At 40.2% G+C, this 22,591-nt stretch overlaps 3 protein-coding genes across 3 annotated transcripts; 2 read left to right on the top strand and 1 right to left on the bottom strand.

Moving 5' to 3' along the window:
* Positions 1-1,344: 1,344 nt before the first annotated feature.
* On the bottom strand, positions 1,345-5,577 carry tmem208 (transmembrane protein 208). Its single transcript, XM_084541805.1, has 6 exons — positions 5,259-5,577; positions 3,913-4,008; positions 3,298-3,357; positions 3,034-3,170; positions 2,183-2,267; positions 1,345-2,017 (listed from the first exon to the last, which is right to left on the bottom strand). The coding sequence occupies exons 1-6, from the start codon at positions 5,262-5,264 to the stop codon at positions 1,880-1,882; spliced, it is 522 nt and encodes a 173-aa protein (XP_084397931.1). The 5' UTR covers positions 5,265-5,577; the 3' UTR covers positions 1,345-1,879.
* A 2,073-nt stretch (positions 5,578-7,650) lies between these two features.
* LOC311485717 (retinaldehyde-binding protein 1-like) lies at positions 7,651-22,147 on the top strand. The gene is made up of 9 exons (XM_084541300.1): positions 7,651-8,065; positions 9,177-9,307; positions 9,564-9,881; positions 19,328-19,456; positions 19,589-19,793; positions 20,708-20,886; positions 20,966-21,124; positions 21,211-21,321; positions 21,410-22,147. The coding sequence occupies exons 1-9, from the start codon at positions 7,951-7,953 to the stop codon at positions 21,554-21,556; spliced, it is 1,494 nt and encodes a 497-aa protein (XP_084397426.1). The 5' UTR covers positions 7,651-7,950; the 3' UTR covers positions 21,557-22,147.
* Positions 9,900-12,754, top strand: LOC311485719 (zinc transporter ZIP1-like). Its single transcript, XM_084541302.1, has one exon. It carries the CDS (start codon positions 10,659-10,661, stop codon positions 11,025-11,027), a length of 369 nt encoding a protein of 122 aa, XP_084397428.1. The 5' UTR covers positions 9,900-10,658; the 3' UTR covers positions 11,028-12,754.
* Positions 22,148-22,591: the final 444 nt, after the last annotated feature.

Below are 22,591 nucleotides of genomic sequence, written 5' to 3'. Positions count from 1 at the left end.
GTAAAAAAAAAAGAGACGTTTAATTCATGTTTGTAGCTGCCTTGCTGTTTTTTTCCCTCCTTGTAACAACAGTCACAGAGTTTCTCCTTCAGACACGGAGACAGCAGGTTGCAGCTTGTTGAGCTGGGAAAAGCACGGATGTAACAATAATAACAAATCTGTAATTATATTGGGAGCAGTTCAGCCCACTCACTCTCTTCTAATCGCTAAATTCACTTTGTCAACACTGGATAGGCTGCGGAGTCACTTAGCAGACTTGACAATAAACAACATATTTTTTTTTTTCTCCCCCTGGGGGCAAGACTCAAATCACCACAGGGAAACGACAGCGTTAAACGCAGCCGTGCACGAGGTCGGTTTAACATTTCTCCAGCATTTGGGGGATTAGCCTGTCGTCTGTGTATTGATCCGCCAGCTCTAATGTTTAATCTCGAAATATGTGAGGAGTTGGAGGAGCACCCTAAAAAAATGGAGTCAGTGCACTGAGTGTCATGCTACACTTAATTTCTCCATCATCTGTCTACATTCTTAATTCCATTTAAAATAAATATTTAAATAATTAAACAACCATCAGAGGGCAGCAAGCATCATTCAGGAGGCTGCAGTGCTTTGGAGAAAGTAGGATTTGAGAGTAAATAATTCAAACATTGATTTTAAAAGATTAAATTAGGTATCGTTTTTGGCTTATGTTGCACTTTCCTATGTATAAACTGTGTACTTCTATAAGTCTAAGTTACTGTCCAGTAGAAAACCAAACACCCAGATTTGTTGACGACCGTTTTCAGATACAGTAAATACAGAATGACTCCATACGGACTCACAAAACTATCTCAACACACACTGAATTAAGGGCTGCAGTAATTTAATAGTATAACAATAATCAAAAGAATATATCTAGTAAAATAAACGGATATTTTTGGGGGTTTTGTGCTGTGGGACCAAAAAATTGCCTCTGGGCCGTTTCTTTTCTGTATTTATAAAACCGAACAAAGAATCAATTAATACGAAAGCAAGCCACAGAAGTGAACTGATAATGAAAATAACTGTTAACTCCGCTTGCCCTTTTCTTGAACTCTGAATTCCTCCAAAAGTGAACCGTCACGGATTTTATGGTACATTAAGCTTCAACTTTGGGCCGAACATCCCTCATTTCTCTTCAAGAATGCATTGTCAACACTTTTTCAGTAGGAACATTTTAAAGACAGCTGCTTCTTACACACACATACACGAAAAAGGATTTTATTAAGGCACAAAACTTTAGCCTCGTAGGAAAACTGAAAGTAAAAGCTAGGACTTTCTTTTTCTGACAACTGGAAAAAAAAATCTTTCCTCAAAACTCCACACTCAGCGTTGAGATTTTTATTGCAAAAAGTTGTTTCCATTTTTCTATTAAAACTTATTTTATATCGAGTTGACTGAATAAGACTTGATAGCTCAGAAAAAAATTCTGTGATGAAGGGACGGTGATGGATGATAAATAAAATGATGAAAGTGGCACTGTTTGAGTAAATTCAGTTTGGTTTTTAGGGGTTGATGCGTGAAATGTAATTTAAATGGAAATCTGCAGGAGGACGGGGACAGTGTGACGGCATTGTGCAAGAACAAATCTCTTACAATAAATCTCTGCATGGGGAATAAATGATATTTGGACCCTGACATTATCTAAACAGGGAACATTTCATTTCATAATTTAGGGATAAAATTGGATTACATGAGAAAGCGGGGAGAATATAAACATGGGAAAACAAGATTCCACAGCATCAGATTTGGACTGAGTTTAACCTGATAACAAAATTAGTTCCTAAATAACTTATGTGTTCCTTGCCATCTGTGTGTTAGATTCTGTGTATAAAAATACTGCTCAGTCTGCTCTGCAGCATCAGAATCTCTTCATCTGTCTGCGCTCTTGTCTTCTCTGCTTCTTCTCGTTCACCTCTTCCGGCGCCGTTGGGCTCTCCGCCATAAACCAGGGGCCCAGAAAGTTTGTCCAAAGCAGCTGCAGGGCACGAGCCGGGGCCTGAAACGCCCAGAGAGGATTATCAGTTCAAGAAACACTTATGAGACGTGAGCAAAACAAAAACATAAAATGAATCAGGCAGATAAATAAGAGCTACTGTACACAGTAGGATTCATTAGATAAACATGACGCATTCTAAAAAAGAAAAAAGAAAAAAGCTCTTACCAGCAGCCAAAGATACCAGAAATAAGAGGAAATTGTGCTGAGCACTTGTACAATGGCTGTGAGCAGGATGACGTCCTTCAGGTGCCTAGAACCAGAACACAGCTAATAAATTATCACCGGCATGTTCCATGTTTCTGTGCAGACAAAAAGAACAACTATCTTTACAGGAAGACAATGGGCGGAGGTTTCAGAAGTTGGGGGACACGATGCCCTTAACAGCCCAGTCACCGGTTTCAGTTAATGCCTTTGCTGCACATCATTCCTCAGCTTTATTTCCACACATTCCCTGTCTGTCACCACTGCTCTGTCTATTAAGGCCAAATGCCAAAAAAAGAATAACCTTAATGAATTGAGTTTTACCAACTAGACAGAATTGACAGAGCTGCTTTTTACTCATTGACTGAATTAAAGTGTAAAGTGTAAAGTCCAAATGTCCCCTGTGCCCTCGCTACTGCTCTCAAGGCAATTTAGCATATATTAGTGGGCAACCTTACAAAAATCTTTAGTCCTATTTGCACAGGACCAACAAAACCTGGGTACCTCTAGCAATTTGTAATAATTTTTGAGTTTGTGTCTCAATCCCGTGCAAATTCACCATGTCCATGATTAAAGTGAGAGGAAAGCAGAAATTAACACTGCAAATGAATCGTAAACCAATCCCACGCAACTAGGGTTTAAGTATTAGTACGGATACTAAAATCTATTTCTCTTCCATCTTTTTTTTTTAGTATAAACCATCTTTGCCATTCCACGCTGTTTCCTATAATCATGTTGCTTTCAGAGCCTATGCAGACTGAGGTTTCTCTTCCCAGTATGCCTGAATTCACTTTGTCTTTTATAGAATTACTCACTCTGCCATTCCCTGCTCCATGTTCAAGTCTATTCCTCCATCCAGGAGATTTCCGTCCTCAGCAAACACTGGCTTGGCCATGGCAGACATGGAGCGGTAGCTCCCGACGTACACTGCTAGTGCAAACACCAGCAGCAGCTACAGGAGACATAAAAGGATTAGAGGGAACAAGGGAAGTAGTGGTGTGCATGAAATTATATTAGATTTGCAGATATTGACATGTTAAATAATCTTTAAATAAAAGAAAAGGAAAAAAAAGACTCACCCATGTCCAAAATGTAGACGAACTGTAGAAAACCAAGAAATTTACTGCGGCATATATTGCCTGCAGGGGAACAGCATTAGAAACGGGGTTGAATAGCTGGTCAGTGTAATAGCGCTAAAACTTGTGTCGATTTATGAGCTAGCTGATTCATTATTTTGACAGTCCATCAGTGGTTTCACTCAGTTTGAAGTGAGACAGTTTATCAGCTTCTCAGATATTATTTTCTGACATGTGGGACAATTAATTATCAGAGAGAGAAAAAACAAAACAAAATAAGTTTAGTACTTTGGCACCTAAAAATATTTTATCACTTTTCTTCGTACAAAATGATTTGTTTGTTCCAGCGCTACAGTAGATTTTTCTACACACTAAAATATAATAGGTTTGTTTAATATCTCTGAAAGTGGGCTATCATGACTGCATCGTAGGATGTTGTTGTGGAGAGCAGTTGTGAGTCTGGTTGCATGGATGATCTGCAGCCTGAAAAAAGCTTAAGCAACCCTTGACCCACTGACAATAGACGTGATAAATCTAAAGGACTGCAAAGTCCATGGTGTTGATATTGAGACCTTTAATTTGACTGAAACAACACAAATACAAGACAGAGTTTCTTACGTTAGCTCCTAGGATGACTCGCGTGTAGAACTTCAGAGTCGCCTCGTTCTCTTCATAGATCTGCTTCTTTCCCTTCGTGCCGACTTTACCTTTGGGCTGTTGTGCAAAACCACAGAGATCAAATACGTTTTTAGCATTTTTTGTAAATACAGGGACAACACAGGCAAAGCTTTTCAGCTGTTCCTTTCTACTTTTATGGTACCTGGCCAGACCTTAGGCTTAGTGAAGTCAATAAATTCACGTTAATATCAGATATCTGTAAACAAAGACTATGATCTAATTTAATCTGGAAAAATGACAATGTTTTATTAATATCTAATACAAAACAATCCACAGCTAGGTAGAATTAATACCTAAATAATAACGGACTATTCACCTGACACTGTAAATCAAATAAAATTTACCATGAGGAACATTTCACCTTTGAACTCTGACTCTTCTCTGGTAGCTATAAAATGTCTTTAATTTTTTCCCCCCCATTATCTGTTCTTCACTGATATATGATATATTTTTTTAATTTAAAGACACATTACAGTGATTTCACCAGTTATTAAATGCAAGTTTAAGGTTTCATTTATGAATGAATGTTAACGGTTTGCATGAAATTCCACAAGATGTGTTTTAAACCTATTTCTTGTTTATAAAGATGACGGGAATACACATCGTTCTTTGCTCACTCGCCAGAACATTAGGTACACTAGTGAAAGCAAATGCATTCTACAGTAACAGTCCCGCACTAAATCCTCTTTCTTGACTTTTATAATGTTCAGTTTATGTCAAAATAGGGTAAGAAAGGTGGTAATTCAACTGTATGATAATTTTTGGAGGATGTTATGGTGGTGTTAAACTAGACTGAATCAACTAGAGTTTCTGTTATTTAGCCTAGCCTACTGACTAAAAAACTGGGTTGTCAAAATCAAAGAAACATGTCGGTACAACACACCTTAAATGAAGCTAAGATTTAATGCAGGACGGTTACATTAGTGTGCTTAAGGAACTGGCAAATGTATGCATGCTATACTTTGAAGTCAGTGTGTAATGTTTATAAGCTATTGCAACACTACATAGGTAGGAATTGCAGGATCGAGAAAGGCTACACAACACCACACCTGCACAGTGAATAAAAATTAGAGTAAATTACATTTTTTTGTATTAATTCTTTCCTTCTATGACTTTTTTTTTTTTAAGCCCTTTGGCACCTTGTGGTGGCCTCACTGCAGTCGAGTCACTCTGCAAGGCAGCATCATTCATACTAATCGTTTAAAAGAAACCTCAGAAGTGAAATCAGTCAGTTGTTCCTGTTTCCTTCTGTCACTGTAGCAGCTGCATGTGTCTCATTCTCTCACCGCCATACTCTCTCGGTTTCGGTGTTGCAGATGTCTCCCACCGCGTCTTCTTCGACATCGACCGCTGACCCGGCGCCGCTTCTCCCCGTTATTGAGTTACAGCATCAAAAAAAAAAAAACTCCTCGGTCTCCCTGCTGTGTAATTCCTTGAAACACATCAGCATTCAGGGCTTGTGTGGAAAGCGCAACATATCCGGCGCACGAATATGTCGTCATCGATTCTTTCTACGTCGCCGCCGGTCGCCGCGTGGTGGCGAAAGAAACTCGTGGCGACATGGCGACATCTGCCGGTGACAAGATGAAATAAATACAGTTTATACTTTAACGTTTTTATGTTAGTATAATATTTGGAGATTTAATTGGGCTGTTAACATTGTGTAAAACCGAAAAGACTCTAGTTTATGTACATCTGTGCCCATAAGAGTTAAGATAATTTAAACAATGCTCCCAATAGATCTTCTGCCCAGCAAGCAAAAGGCTGCATACCCACAAAGGGAAAATATATCAAATTTACAAACGTAAATCTTAACAACAAACTGCTGAAGATAAGTTTGTTGACCTTTACGTTTAGTATTCAGGTGACATTTACCAACAGAATCCACACCTCACAGTTAATGTTGCTGGAAGTTTGTTGCAGGTGAGTAAGACAATGTCCTTGTCCGCCCTGCTGCCGCTGTGAATGACTTGTCAAGCATCTGGTTGGATGCAAAGTTGATTCTGTTGAATCTCGAACACAAACTAATTGCACATGTATCAAAATTTCTATTATGTCAAAAAAGGTTTTTAACCATTTTGGAAAGTAGGCTACAAGTACTAACACATGGCCTAAAGAAGAAACTGTTTAACTTGGGACAGACATTAATGCATTTTATCACCAGAGGGTGACATTGAGTTGCTCAGGTTGCAAATGAGCTGTTCGTTTAACTGTCTCTAATGACTGTAGACTGACAAGGACAGGCACAATGACAGTTTTAAAAAACAAAACAAAACAAAAAAAAATGACTGTTAACATGAAAGATTAATAATGATAATAACCATTTAGAAGAACTGAAGAAACAAATTAGTCAGACAGTATTAAAGCACCTTTAATACACTCCTGCAAACACAGTCTATGAGTCTATGAGAGTCAGTGTATTGTGAGTCAAATAAAGTTCCAGTTTTTTACAATGTGTTAGCAACATATTAGCCCAGCACCAGACAGCTCATTCTGCGTGGTGCTGGGCAATGGTTAACCAACTTTTACCAAACAGGGATCAGTTTAAAAGTATTTGGACCCTATCCAGATAAAATATTCCCAGAAATAGTGTGTCTCACGCTTGTTCAGTTGTCAAAACGGACAAAAAAGTGTTCTAAATTACGAATAACATATACTCCAAAGATTTACTTTGCAATTTGCTTTGGTATTGATGACAATGCATGCATATTTTCTTGAAAATATATCAAAACAGTTGACTATGTACTTTTCTCGTGTAATACAAAAAATCTGGCTTGATATAAACCTATGGATAAAGCAAAGGATCCCATCACTTTCAATTTCTATCCGCAGAGATAACATGTTATGATGCAGCAAAACTAAAACAACAAATTATATTGTAATGTAATTCAAAGTTTTGCAAATCTCTCCCTTCTTTTAATAAAAATAACCAAAACTATATTATATCTTAAAAAACAATATCTCATTGAAGCAACTGATGAGTTTAAACTGAATTTCCACCTTGTATAATGATTTAGGCCTATCATTGTTTGTCTAGCTTAAATGTAATTATTTTAACTCATCACTTTTTTTATTGTTTAGGACACTGTAGGGATAGGGTTACGGATAGGGAGATACTTTTAACTGTTTAAAAGAGTTTGTAAGCTGGGATAAGCTCCAGCACCCCCTGTGACCCTTCACAGGATAAGCGATAACAGAAGATGAATGAATAAAAAAAGAGTTTGTAATTTTTGTTTATTGTTTGTTTATCACTGTTTCCATGTTTGCACCTTTCCTAGGCTCCTACGTAGACAGACTTTATTCATCCACAAGGGAAATCACTTGGTCGCAGTAGCACAGTTACACATAAAAACACTCTTGAGAACAGCAGGTAAAATAAAAATAAAATAGAAATAAAAATCGCGTAAAATAAAAATAAAATATAACTAAAAATCGTGTAAAATAAAATAGTATAAGCAAACAAATTGCATATGAACAAATGTACAAGAAATAGAGATGAAAGTAAATATATGATATTCATAGGAAGGATTAATAAGTTGCAATAATGTGCATTAACATTAAAACATGGAGTTATCTATTACAGAAAGTTGAGTTGCTGTACAGCTAGTGATTTGTAGGCTGCCATGTCTGTTTGTAAATATTTATATATATATATATATATATAAATATATATACTTAAACAGTGTTTGGTTTTACTCACGATAAAAGGCGAGTAAAATCAAACACAGAATGATAAGAAACAAGACGTCCTGTGTTTGGTTTTACTCGCCTTTTTGACCGTTCTCGGCCACCGTAGCCTGAACCCTCCGAGCTGTTTTCTTTTTAACAACATTATGTGGTCGCTTGTCCCACATTAAGCTCCTGTCAGTCTGATGAAGAAGAGCTAGAAAGCGTCGACATGCATCGCAGCTAACCTAATGTTTTGTACAGCTAGGTAGTGGACTTCACTCTTAAAACTGACACTTTAATGCTACGAAAATGGAATATCTGCTCCAGGTGAAAATAGGCGCTCTGGTCGGTTTACTGCTGCTAACTCTTCTTTTTGGATTCATCCCTGCTCGAGTCGTATGGTTCAGAAACACAAACGGGACAGGTTGGTACACGACAATAACATATAAGAAAAGATTCATTTAACACAAAGATGTACTGATACTTATGTTAACGGAAGTATCTGCGTTTAATAACATAGACTTCCCTACTGTGTCTAACTGTTGTTGTCGTCTTTAAAAGGAGAGTGACAACAGTGACAACAAATAAATCATTTTATTTTGATTGAATCATGTGTTACCTTGTTACACAAATGCCGAACCAAAAAGGAGAAGTCACAGATTTGTTTCAAGCTGTCACATCCGTCCTAATACGTGCTACCATTTCCATACAAACGAAGTATCATTAAATTGCCAGAAGTTTGAATGAAGTTTGGTATCACTGCTTCCACTAAGATAAGCGATTTTGCGTGGTCAGTGGTTTCCCCACCTGGGATTTCTCAGTTAATCACATGTTTCGGTGGCAGATAGCGTTGTAAAGACAATTAAATGCTATCGATTTTATCAACAGTGACTTAGAAACCTTTAACGATGCATTAAGATATTAGAGAACAGCAGCTTCAAATGTTGATCATAGGTCAGCTATGAGCAAAAAGTCCAGGAATGTTTTAAGGTAAACCCCATCATGTGACTTGTAATAGTCTAATTCTTGCTCTCCTACTATGTTACTACCAACCGTAATCCCTCCTCCCACCCCCGACTGGAAGTCACCTGATAGAGATGAAGCCTGCAGTGCTCTTCTAACTCGTGGTCATATTTAATTTAATCTATGTCAGTCACGTCGGTGTAGTTTGATTGCGAACTTCAGCTTTCTTTAAACGGAAGTGAAAGTATCATTTCTCTCTGTTACATCCCTGTGTGCTGAAACACTGTGCTGCTGAGTCATCTGGACTTCTGTCAGATGTCACACGATGTCCCAACAGTTTTTTAAGGGGATCAACTATATAATTTATAGGTTAAATAGCTATTTATGGCTTTTATTTAACTTAGGAATTTTGAGATGTTGCAAGAATTCACATGAGAGTCACATTTCAGCAAAAAGAAAAAAACAAGAAAAACAACTGTCAGAGGAACATTTGCTCGCAGCATTTTCCCTGCAATGAGTGCCCCTCTATGTGCATGTTGAAACGTAAGAATCTTTTGTCTTTCCATTCGAAGAACTACACCGAACAGTTCTGAGTTTGATCAGCTGCTTTGCCGGCGGGGTTTTCCTGGCAGCATGTTTTCTGGACATCATCCCAGATTATCTGTCGGACATCAACGAGGTGCTGGATGCTCAGAAGGTGGAGGTACGTCCAAGTGTCTCAGTTATCCTGAGAGCAAGGAGTATAAAACAAAAAAAACACAACATTTGATATAAAATGACGTCTGAGAGGCTGGAATCTGATATTGTTTGGTATTTCCCTTACAATTCATCCGTTATGTTTTTCTTCTTCAATTATAAAAAACTTGTTCTTTCACACTGTTCTCTTTTTTTCTGTTAACATATTCTTGTTTGAAGACTGACACTGCAAACTGTTTAATCTATATATTGGTCTTCAACAGACCAGCTTTCCCCTTCCAGAGTTCATCATGGCTGCCGGATTCTTCCTAGTCCTCATAGTGGAGAGGATTGTCCTGAACTGCCGGGAGGTGAGAGGGTCTCGTGAGGAGAGGTCACCGCTCATAGCCGACAACAGGAATGGACACGGGCACGGGCACAGCCACAGCCACGGGGCGGCCAATCTGGAGAGCAGCGGTCACCACGTCCATGTTGACTTTCAGGCTCACTCTCCATTTCGTTCCTTCATGCTCTTCCTCTCACTCTCGCTCCATTCGGTTTTTGAGGGTCTTGCGATCGGCCTGCAGAGCACCGACTCCAAGGTAAGAAGACAGAAAGTCCTTCACTTGATGTTAAATCGGTTTCGCCCCGGGAAAGTGCTGCTCGGATAAAGCTGCTGTTCAGAAAATCTGCGAGCTCATGTGTCCAGACAAACGTTTCAGTATATGGCTTCAGAACGCTTTGAGAGTGAAACAGCGACCCGATCAAGCGAGTCAGAGCTTCTTCTTTTGGTTCACAGTTTCGCTCTGTTATCAGTGTTACCTCAGGACTTTTCTGCATATAATTATTTATAATGTGTTCTGTTGGCCATTTACTTCAGTGTGTTGATTTGAACTGGGTTTAATTAGACAAATTGCTTTTCACATAAAGGTTTTATTTTCAAGGGAGAAATTTGCTACATCATTTAAAGTCATAATGCAACAAGATGTGAAAAAGAAAGTGTAAAACTGCATTCCTTGATAGCAGTGGTAGAATGGTTTGAGGACGCAACGGGTTCAATTACCACAGTGATTTGGGATGTGGTTGGTGCGTAATCCCATCACTGTTGGATGTGGTTAAACCTGACAGAACTGTTACAAACCAGGAGCCTTTGGCCACAAGAGATCTGAGAAAACCTGATTTCATCCTGCACGTTGACTCCCAAAACTGAGGAAGTTGCTCATACAATGCAATGAGCTTCTTTGATACGGTGCATTACGGTGCAACGTACTTTGATATAAATCTACACTTACTTGCCAGTTCATTAGGTAGTGAATGCATTGTGCACTAAATCTTCTTTTGATAATTAAGGATCTTATAAGACGTAGAAATGACCATAAATGTATTTCCTTCAGGTATTAGAAATCTGCATCGCTATTCTTGTCCACAAGAGCATCATAGTGTTCAGCCTGTCCGTGAAGCTGGTCCAGAGCGCTGTTCGTCCTCTGTGGGTAGCTGCGTACATCGGAGTGTTCGCCATCATGTCACCTTTAGGCATCGCCATCGGCATCAGTGTGATGGAGGCTCAGCTTGCGTCCGGAGCTCTGATCCAGGCCGTCCTAGAGGGGCTCGCCGCAGGCACGTTCATTTACATCACCTTCCTGGAGATCCTCCCACACGAGCTCAACTCTCCCGGGAAGCAGCTCCTCAAGGTGCTCTTCATCCTGCTGGGCTTTGCCATCATGGCAGGGCTGACGTTTGTGGGCTGAGACTGAAACCTGCCATCCTGTACGCTTTGTGCCGACTACTGCATCTCCCATAAATCTGTGGGTCATTTCAGCACGGAAGGGAGCATGGCAACACCTGTTGGTCTTTTATTGCTTTCAGTATTCTTTTAAGAGACATTTCAGACAATTTTTGTATATGTAATCTCTTTTTAATGATTTTATGTTCAGAAGAACCACTTAGTAGAAGAAAAAGATTGTCAAATGACTGACAGAGGCGGTGGCCAAGTCTCCTGATGAATAACTTAATTTTGAAAGACACTTTGACCCTGCAACTCAAACCACTGTCTTTTACATTTCACACTATTAAGAAGACCACAGGAAACAAAGGGCAGTTCAGTTTAATTAATCAAGTCGTTTATTTATACCTCCAGAACTGTAATGTTTACATAAGTCTCGTTTCCAAAAAGCGTCAAGCTGACTGTGCCTTGACTTTTGTTGAAGTATTTCACATGACACACTTTGTTCTTCACTATGGGCTCAGCTACATAGTTGGAAGTCCTCATTAGTGGTGTTTCAGCAGGTCTGTTTGCAAAATATAGATTTTTTTTTGTGCTTTTAGAAAGCTTTTAAACATCGATTCTGATGTTGTGCTGCTTCTAACGCTCTTTACAAACTGGCAGTTTGGCACTTTGTCCAGACGTGTAAAAAAAACTGACTTCCTGTTTTTATTGTGGACAGTGCGTCATCACATTGAGGAGCGCAATATAAACTCAAACTGCTGCCTGGTAACATTTTACAAGCCACTGTAAACTGCAATATCGACCAAGTTATATAATTATTATGTGTGTCATGGGCAACACAAATAATTTAAAAACAATACATTTAAATGCATGAACTACAGAGACCACGCATGGAGTTATGGCTGTAAAACGTTTGTATTTAATCACAATTCCAGTTTCCGTCTGTCATATGTTTGTTCCCTCATCCGGGCAAACGGCAGGAAGTGGGTATGTGTGGCTTGACTGTCATGAAAAAAGGGAACATGTCAGCATAACGTCTATTCTTATGTGGCATGCCTCATTTTTTATTTGGCAGCTCATAAATTCATCCAAATAAACAAATACCACTATTTTTACTTCAGTGTCAATCTGCCGTGTGGCACAGCACCAACATGTATACTGTGATGTGTAAAGAAAACATTGTAAAACATCAACTATCTGTGTCTAAGCAGAATTACAAGTATGATTTTGTGCCTTATTGTCATTCATCTCATGAGGGAAGTGACAATGTTGTTGTGTAAATCTGATCAGAGTAAATATATTATGACACTAGTGCAATGTGTTGTTTTTTTTTTGTTGTTGTTGTTGTTTACTAGAGGAGTGTGTAATCATTGGGGATAAATTGTGGTTGTGTGGTTGTGTATATGTTAATGCCAATGAGAGAAAATGTTGAACATGGGGGGCCACTTGGTGGTAGTGTTGATCCTCTGACTGATGGCCTCCTGTGAATAAGGATGGTACTCCACAGAGGTAGGATATACACTCCCTTGCCAGTTTATTAGACATAAAGGGTTGTACCGACCAGTCGATTAGTCAAATTCACTGCTTATATGCTGTGCCATGACACTACTCAACAACTCAACTAGTAACTGATCATGTGACAATAAAAACATGGATGCCTCCGAGAAGACAGGTAAGGATCCCAGTGGGTCACTGCAGCAAACTAGCTGTGGTACATCTAGTGTGGAAATACTTCACTAAAGGTGAAATCCATTCTACAACAAAAGTACTACTGAATTGCACATTCATATGAAAAGACATCTGCTAACAAGCAGAGGAGCTATCCAATTCCTCTTGACAGCAGTCAATTAACGGCCTACGGTAAAAAAAAAAAAGAAAGAAAGCAGCTTTAAATCAACAATTTGCTGTTGAATTTCATTGTCAGAGTTATTAGACCTTTAGTTGCTGTGCACGAACAAGGCTTCAGAAAAATACCGAGTACTATTAAACGCTATTGATGGTGCCGATATGTGGACGAAACATATCTGCAGTGCAGAGTATTGATAAGCTTGTGTTTATGTTCAGTTCAACATTAGTTGACATTGTTGCTGTGGTTGTAGAGAGCGTTATTTGTCCTTGATGTCAGTGAATGCACCATGTGAGAGACAGAAGTTATGGTCGAGTTGAGTGTTTGTCTAGCGAGAGCCACATATTAGCAGTGACAGACTGACGGTGTTTATGGTGTTGGCTACGGCCGTCGGCAGCCTGTGTTCAAGCTTTTGTGTGAGACGCAATCATAAGTTATTCGGGTCAAGAATATAGATTTCATTCTTGCAAAGCGAGTTTTTATGAGTGACGTCATCGACTAGTCGACGTCGACTCGAGTTTCACCACATATCAGTCGACTTTAAAAAATCTGAAGTCGTTCAAACCTGAGTAGGCACACTGGTGAAAACAAATGCATTTTAATATAACTAATGCACTAATCCCCCCTTGATGACTGTTATAATGTTCAGTTTATGTTGAAACAACGTCAGAAAGGTGGTGATTCAATTGCATGATCATTTTGGAGGATGTAGTTTGTGGTGCTGTTAAACTGTATTGAATTAAACACAAAGGTGTTTCTATTATTCAGCCTAGCCCAATGGGGATTGTCAGAATAATAGAAACATGTGTTGGTACAACACAATAAAACTAAATAGTTCTTCAAACAGCCTCCAAAATGTAAACACAATTGAATCATCAGCTCTGTCAGTTATTTTAAACAAATTCTGAACACCATAACCTTCCTTTTAGTGCAGGACTGTTCAATTAGTAGACACCTAATGAACTGGTAAGTGAGTGTACTCTATTGTAGTGAGTGTAGGAAGCCAATGAGGCAATTTTAGAAGTATTTTGGAAAATGGTTTCAATTTGTAAATCTTTTTCAGTTCTAGAAGGTTCTACCATCCGAAGGGTACACAAGGTGGATAATAAACTAAGACACTCTGAGAACATTCAAATTATAAAATCAATGACTATTTTATGAATTCAAACAACAGTCTTCTATGATAATGGGGAAGAAGCGATTCTGTTTGCATTCCTATCTATGAAGGATTATTTGTTGGGTTGCAGGGTGACACAACTTGCAGGAATTCCTTCACATCAAGGAGCTTAACTTTGTCCCAGAGACAAAAAAACAGTAAGCTGTGTCTGATGCGATGCACAGAGGCCTTGTTAACCCCTGTTTGTCTCTTGCCAGGGAATAGGAGGCTATTCATGAACATCCACTAATGAGAGGTGCTGATAGAGGAACAATAGTACAGTAAGTCTGCCAATTCTGGATGACAGAGGCCTCAGTGTGTGAAGGATCCAGCAGAGCACTGAGCTTTAGTGCGGGATGGACGCTTCCTCTGTTCCCCCTCAGCTCATTAACCTCTTCTCAGTGATGGTACTCAGCGCTGCAGATTGTGTCAGTCTGCACAATATCACGAAGCAAGAGAAAACTTTGCAAGACGGTTCATCATTTAAAAAGTACACATAGAGTTGTTTGATACATGAACAATTCACTTCTGGTATTTCTTCCTGGTTGGGAAATCTAAACATTAGATGATCAGATACCATGTCCAATTAATAAAAAGGCAGACCCAGGAGATGGTTGGCTGTTTAAAATGTGTAATATAGTGAATTGGATTAGTTATTTAGTTCAATAATCTTTACCTGCTCATACAGGACTCCTTCCCAGGAGAAAAGATGCAAAAGAAGCTTCTGTATTTCATATTTGTACAAGCAGAAGAACAACAGGTGATTTAGGAAATGTGATCAGCTTTGCTCACAAATGAAGCCACTGTTCTTTTCCAAGGTTGCATTTCTGTGCTTATCTCAAAATGTTTCCATGTTTCTGAACATCAAACTGACCTGCAAGCCGATACTGCTGAGAGCAGAAGAGAGACTGATGACTCTACAAAACACTGTATAAAACATTAGGAATAAAACCAGGGATATAACAAAAACATAAAATATACATAATCGTCCAAGACTGGAAGCACAATCTGTCTGTTCCCAAGCAAATAAATAACAATAGGTAGTTACTCTGTGAGATCTAGAGATGCTTATTGGCAGTTGTTTGTTTCCAGATAGAGACAAGCATGGTATTTCCTTTATTCCAGGCCAGTGCATAAAATGCTATGGACTCTCAGGTAAAGCTGGGAAAGCACAGTGTAAAATTATTTGTTTGGAACAATGAGAGGAAGATCCTAACTGCAGACGGATTAAACAGGCTGGGAGACGGCAGTGGTTTTATTGGAAATTGTGATAATAAAGTGTCACAGAAAGACAAGAAGTCTAGAGTAGGTCCATGTCGGAAGAAGAACGACACGACAATCTGTCAACACACTGGGGAAAAAGTGCGAAAATATAAATGTCAGCTGTTTAGGAAATGGAAAACAGCTGATGCGGAAATTGGAATCTGGGCAAATGTTTAAGGAAAGAGAAAAAGCTGAGTAGGAAGGTGGGGAAAGCCAGGTGACTGGGACAAGGAGAAATATCCGAGGACATCTGGTGGGCAGAAAGAGAGTGGCAAGAGACAGGGGCAAATACGTAGACTAAAAGTTTTAGTATTTCAGGATAGACTGCAGCTTAGTTAGCATGTTAGCTCCCTAGCATTTGGCATTTAAACACAAAGTCCAAATGAGGCCAGTGGGAATGTCATTTTCCTGAATGTTTGTTTCAACTGGACTCTGTGGTGGCCAATCCATGTGTGAAAATGATGTCTCCCCTGAACCACTCTTTCACAATCTGAGCCCCATGAATCCTGACATTGTCATCTTGTAATATGCCCGCACATTAAGGGAAGAAAAAATCCATTGATGGAATAACCTGGTCATTCAGTATATTCAGGTAGTCAGCTGATCTCATTCTTTGGGCACATAATGTTGGGCTTCTACAGTAGACACTAGGCATGATGGGTGCATCACTTCATCTGCCTCTCTTCTTACCCTGATGTAATGTTTCCCCACTATCCTTCCAGTTTTTAATAATGCGTTGGGCAGTTCTTAACCCAATTTCAGTAGTTTCTTCAATCTCCTTAGATGTTTTCTCTGCTTGACGTTCTACATGGTTGTTTAAGAGATGAGAAGCTACTCATTGCATCAGTTGGGGTTAAATAACTTGTTGCCAGCTGAAAGATAATCACCCATGCAGTAATTATCCAATAGGATCCTGCTACCTATTTGCTTAGTTAAATCCAGGTGGCGACTTTTTTTTGGACATGCAGTGTAATTCCTCAGTCAAGCAAGTGAGCACCAAGAAAACAACTACAACGACAACACAGCCTTGTCATCTTATCGCACTAAAAGCATCCAACCCTTGAAGGGAACATGTCCCACCAAAACTGCTCAATTTTAAAATGTGAACCCTTTGGTAGGACTGAAATAATCAAAGTCAGCAGGACTTTGATTATCCAAACCATCCAAACAGCTGTCACAGAGGATTTACATTTTTAATATCTGCTATAAAAATGACACCAAAACTATTCAGGACAGTAAGAAAACAAAGAAGGAGGCTTTGAAGGTGGAATTACATAAAAAAATCGGCCAAAAAATAAAAGTGGGAAAAAAGTGCATTGATTTTTAAATTACACTGGTTAATGGTTGGCACAAAAAAACAGAGGCCGGTCTCTCTGATGCTGTGCAGCCATGGGGAAGTTATCCGTAATCTGGGACCCAAAACAAGCGGTCCCCTCTGAGGAGGATATTTCAAAGAATGTGCAGAGAGGAATGTTTGATGTGAAGCTGAACATGTTAGTGCTCCTTCACAGGTGGTCGTCTCGCTCATATGACATTCGCACACACGCGCATCGAGGTGAATTCCCACCTTTCATGTCACATGTGCGGGGTAAACTTTCAGTCGGACAGGGAATAACATGGAAAGTTTTATATGTGACGTTTGGGAGGGAAACATAGTGATTGTGGACATCAACTACCAAAGACAAACCTCAGGCCTGTATGTAAATGGTCTGTTTGTTTGGAGGATAACAAACCTACTGTAGTGGTGTCCTTGATAAACATCAGTCCAGAGTGCAGTGTACTGGAGGAACTGAACAAGATGGAACTGGACTGTGTTTTCTGAACTAAGTAGTTTTGTGAAATGATGTTGTTTTATGATATTTAAAATACACCAACCAGACATAACATTATGACCACCTTCCTAATATTGTGTAGGTCTCCCTTGTGCCTCCAAAACAGTTGTGACTCATCAGAGAATGGACATGGGCCTTCTGAGGGTGTCATGTGGTGTCTGGAAACAGAACGTTGTTAGTGGGGGGCCTTTGGGTCCTATGGGTTGAGGGGAGGGGCCTCTGTGGATCATCCCACAGATACTTGATCAGTGTGGGATCTAGTGACTTTGGAGCATCCTGCTGGGGATTGCCGCTGCCATCAAGAAGGGTCATTGCCATGGGGTGGGGGTGCCTGGTCTGGTCTGGTCTAGGTGGGTGCTACATGTCTAAGTAACATCTGCCAGGTCCAAAGGTTTCCCAGCAGAACAATGTATTGCCAGAAGATGGTCAATGTTATTTATTTCTTCTGTCAGTGGTTTTAATGTTGTGGCTGATCGATTTATATCACTATGTTGTTGTGTTTTGTCCCTTAAGATCACCACTTACCGTTTAGTGGTCCAAGCCTGTGCCATTCCCCTCCTCTCCTCCTCCATCCCAGCTCCCTCTTCGCTTCACAGTTTGTATTATGTAGATTAGCCACTCATTGTAATCCACTGTGTCATTTTAATCCTACTTTGAGTGACGTTTTCAATAACTCCTCCCCTCCTGGTCCTCTCTGCTCCTGCTGTCTCCTCTGCCACTCTCTGAAGGTCTCTCATCCCGCCCGCTTAAGGTAAGGCTGCTCAGCTCTTTGGTCAAAACAACGTCAAGATAGAGCAGGAAATAGAGGTGAATGGATGTAAACATTAGAAAGTGTTTGGTACGATTTAGTGTGGTATTTAAAAGTCACCAGTTAAACAGAACGGTATATCTTTTCATTGGATGCTGATAACAGGTGTTAAATGTAATGATACATGGGTCATAAAGTGCATTGTGTGTTTAGCGTGTTCTAATTGTTAGTTGGATAGGACCTGTGGAGCATAATGTTTGGTTAAAAACTACCATCAACACCAGTTTTTGCTTTTATACCAGAGCAAATTAGCATTATTTGGCCAAAATATGATTTGTTTTGCAAATTCCTTTGCAAATGCATCTTGTCCAGTTGCTCCTCTTATGTGTTAACATTTAAGTCAGAAATGTAAGTACTAACTGACAAACTAAAGGCGCTTCCAGAAACTCTCACACCAATTCTGATATTTAAATATTCTTCCTCACTAAATGAAACAAAGATGGCAATGGAATTTGTTCAATTTGCACCAAACGAGGCAAAATTAAGAAAAGAAATCAACAAAAAACAATATTATATCATGCATTTGCACCTAATGATATCTGTGTATGTGTTTTTTGGCATTTCTTGTTACTTGAATTTGGAAACTTAAGTATTTTTTTTGCTGAAACGACGGGATGCTTAGATCTATGATTCAGATTATACTCCATTGTGTCGGCCCTTTATGTAACAGGAACCCTGCTCCACTAATGAGCAACTCTACGTTTGGTCTTCACTGAACCATGATATAATTTTTTTCTCCCTCAACCGGTTCTTTTATGCAACTTATCAATAACTAGACTGATGTCATGTTTTTTTTTTTGTTTCCTCTTTGACATAAAAACAAAAAGCGATTTGTGGAAAGTTTTGAAAGAAAAGCTGTGGACTCTCTTCACGGTTTGATGTTCTCATGCTCTGTTTGTGCCAATTCTCCTTTTCTTTGCAGTGTTTTAGTATAGCTGCTGTGAGACGCTGCAACCATGGCTGCTGTAAGTTCAATCACTCTGCAACAATTCAGAGAGAGTCTTGCTTTGTTTGTGCTGGCCCCAGGTTGAGCAGTTAAATTATTTGGGACCGGGTTAAAGGCATTAGCTCCTGGAGGTTTGTAGGTTTGACTGTCAGCGCATGATGCTGCTTAATACTGTTATTGTGCCAGTAGATGCTGGCTCTGGGATGGACCCTTAAGCTGTTTTTAAGAAGGGGCTTTAGAAGCCCATTCTGTAATCATGTGAAGCAGATTAACCGGCCGCTCGCTGGTGTGCATCGTTTGGGGTTTGGCTCCGGCTCAGATGGGTTGGAGGTTCATGTGTGTGAGCTTAAGGTCACCAATAAATGCTCGATAGTGTTTCCAGAAAACTTCAAATAGTGATGTTAAAGACATATGATTTATGGAAACACGAGCTTACTCGCATAAGCTGATTACACATTCGTCTTTGTGCAGACTGGATCTTTCCGTATGGTGTCGGAGGAGGAGCAGGCCATGAGGTCAAAGCTGGAGCATCTGACAGTGAAGGATCATGGGCCGGTGTTTGGGCCGTGCCACAAACTGCCCGGTCACACCGTGCAAAAGGTGAAATAATCTCATATCTGAATCGCAGCAGATCCAAACAACGCTCTGTTTCGTCCTCGAAGACATCAATAAGGTTGATGTGGTTTTAGAAAAGGGACTGTTTTAGATGGTTTTGTTTTATTAACCTTACAGGCGAAGGATGAGCTGAGTGAGACGGATGAGAGTCGGGCGTCGTCATTGAAAGACCTGCGGGCCACGATGAAGGAGAAGGCAGCCGAGGGAGACGACCTGGCCAAACTGGTGCTGGAGCGCTTTGGGGACAAACCAGACTCTCTGCTCCTGCGTTTCCTCAGAGCCCGCAAGTTTGACATTGTCAGAGCCCACGAGCTCATGAAAGGTGCATAACAGAGGCGTCCAACTACACTATTACTCCATACAACTTTCCAAATGAGACATTTCTCTTGTAGGGGGAGAAACTAAAATATCTAAAAGTAATTTTTTTTTACCTGCACCGTCATGCTTTGATTCAGTTTCTGCGAAAAATCTTCCAATAAGCTTCGGTAATTGAGGGTGAGACCTCTTTTGTGCTCCTCGTTTCCATGAACCCCGTCCATCTCAGAGACAGGGAGGCAAGTGTTCATTAATTGGAGGCTTTGAGATGCCTCCGAGTTTCCCCCCCAACAAAGACCTCCTTTGTGCCCAAATGGGCCACAGCGAGTTGACTTTATTTGTGAGCCCACGATGTTCGGCTGGGAACTCGACTCGTCGTTCCGGGAGAGATTTAAAAGCAGAGCGGTTTGACACAAGCATGGGAGGATGCCATACGACCTAGTTTGTGTTTATGTGTGCACTTTGGACTTGCACGCAACCAACCTTTTCTATTTAATGATCAAAAATGTTGAGCAATATAACCACAAAGTTGATTACCTCAACTGTATTATACCAAATAAACCGATGATTCATTTAAGTACAGTTACCTTTAGCAAACCTCTGGTTCACAGATGACCCCACAAGAACATTTTGTTTTTGTCGTTTGAATATTTGTCTCCTGAAAAAATTAGTACAAACATGAATATTTAAAAGGGAGAAGCTGTTAGTGTGAGAGGGGAATGTGAACTTCCTCCTTGGGGTTAATTGCTCCCTGCTGAACACACGCACACACACACATTTACTGTACTGTGTGTTAATTGGTGCCTCAGCACTAAGACAGTAGTCTCATTGTGTTTTAACATCAGCGATGCTCACAATCGAGGCCCAGCAGTAGAACATAGTTAACCTTTCAGTCGTCATGTGTGCTTTGCTCTCCTCTAGGCTACGTTCGCTTCAGGAAGGAGTATCCCGAGCTGTTTGAGAACCTGACCCCCGAGGCGGTCCGCAGCACCATCGAGGCCGGCTACCCCGTGGTTCTACCCAGCAGAGACAAATACGGCCGCGTGGTCCTGCTTTTCAACATCGACAACTGGGACCTGGAGGAGATCACCTTTGATGAGGTAGCTGTTCCACGTAAACGAACATTAAAGAACTTGAAGAATTTATGTTTTCCAAAGGACACTCATCTCTGTTTACCAGATCTTGAGAGCCTACTGCGTGATCCTGGAGAAGCTGCTCGAGAACGAAGAGACCCAGATCAACGGCTTTGTCCTGATTGAGAACTTCAGAGGCTTCACCATGCAGCATGCCTCAGGAATAAAGCCGGCCGAGCTCAAGAAGATGGTGGACATGCTGCAGGTCAGAAGAGGATCAAAAGGACAGCTGAGAATTTCTTGATTTTGAGACTTGAGGATTGTTTTTAAACCTTTATTTGTTCTCTTCAGGACTCGTTCCCTGCCCGTTTCAAGGCCGTCCACGTTACTCACCAGCCCTGGTACTTCACCACTACGTACAACGTGGTTAAACCATTCATGAAGAGCAAACTGCTGGAGAGGGTAAGGATAGGGACGTGGTGTCTTATCTCGATCCAGTCCTGACAGTTTGATCCACTGTAATTGACATCTCTGAATACTGTTTCTTCAGGTCTTCGTTCACGGTGACGAGCTGGACAACTACCTCAAAGAATTCGACGCAGACATCCTGCCAGTAGATTTTGACGGAAAAGCCTCTGTGACTGACTGTCAGGCCATCGCTGCCAAGCTTTTTGGCTCTGAAGACACTGCCCTCTAACGGAACAATACTCTGCTTTCAAACCCAAGAGTAGAGCCCTTCACCTCAGATGCTTCTTTTGTCATCAGATCAGATGCGTGGTCTATTTTGAAGATAGAAACTGAATAATAATTAAAATCTAAGAGCAAAAATAAGTATCTAGAGTTAGAAGCAGGGGATGGTTCGTTAACGAGCAATATGAGATATAAATGGGAAAGAAAAAGGATGTTTAGATATCACGGAGAGAGTAATCAATAGTAGCCTGCGCTGGCTTTTCTTCTTATTGTATGAGCAGAGGAGGAATGAGAAAGTTGGGAAAGTGATGATCACGACCAGAAGAGCAGCCACGTGCCTACAACACTGTCAGATGAATGAGTTCAGAAGATGCTGTGGTACAGTTTCTGTCTCAAGAGTGGATTTTAGAGCGGTATGCAGAGGAAAAACCAATAAGGGAATTAGATTGCATTAGATTATTGTTTCGGGAGCAGAGGCCTCCTGGTGCAGTGCCTTGGGGACAACATCCTTAACAGCCTTATTTCAAGATCTGCAAGAGTCATGTGAGTCGTGATGCTCAGATGCCTGAAGCACCATGAAGACCTTTACATAAATGTGCATTGGATTGAGAAATGTTCAATAAAATAGATTTCTTTGTCTGTGCGTCTGCGGTTCTGTGTGAAATAATTTTTTTAATCTTCTGTGCGAGTTGGTTCATCCTCAGGTTCTTCCATTTAATCCAAGAGCAGGATTATCCAGGCTTAGTTTAGAAGCATATGCAGCTAATTCAGGTTCATAAAGCAGGTTTAAATGAGCCCAAATTAAGTTACCATGGAAACCCCTTCCAATCAGACTTGCTGTCTTTGTCAGGCTTAGGTTTAGGTTTGCACACTTCCTTATATTTAACTGCATTTGTAATGACACTAAGACAATCATACGACCCATAGCTGCATTCACTATAAGCAGCATTTCCACCATTTAAATATCACTTCTATAAAAGCAAAGAAAATATGAAGCAGAGAACAACCAATTTCGAGATAGTTAAACCATATTTTGGCAAAT

The sequence above is a fragment of the Chelon labrosus genome (genome assembly GCF_963514085.1).
Source record: "Chelon labrosus genome assembly, chromosome: 3".
NCBI lineage: Eukaryota > Metazoa > Chordata > Actinopteri > Mugiliformes > Mugilidae > Chelon > Chelon labrosus.
Note: the sequence above shows the minus strand (reverse complement) of the source record. Positions and strands in the feature narration are given on the sequence as shown.

Bases quoted from the DNA above. Each gene is read 5' to 3' on its own strand.
- LOC311485719 (XM_084541302.1), top strand. From the start codon at position 10,659: ATGTATTTCCTTCAGGTATTAGAAATCTGCATCGCTATTCTTGTCCAC.
- tmem208 (XM_084541805.1), bottom strand. The intron at 3,358-3,912 runs GTAAGAAACTCT...GTTCCCCTGCAG, and splicing joins GAGTCATCCTAGGAGCTAAC to GCAATATATGCCGCAGTAAA. The intron at 2,268-3,033 runs GTGAGTAATTCT...TTCTGGTTCTAG, and splicing joins ATGGAGCAGGGAATGGCAGA to GCACCTGAAGGACGTCATCC.
- LOC311485717 (XM_084541300.1), top strand. From the start codon at position 7,951: ATGGAATATCTGCTCCAGGTGAAAATAGGCGCTCTGGTCGGTTTACTG. The intron at 19,794-20,707 runs GTGCATAACAGA...GCTCTCCTCTAG, and splicing joins AGCCCACGAGCTCATGAAAG to GCTACGTTCGCTTCAGGAAG. The intron at 21,125-21,210 runs GTCAGAAGAGGA...TGTTCTCTTCAG, and splicing joins AGATGGTGGACATGCTGCAG to GACTCGTTCCCTGCCCGTTT.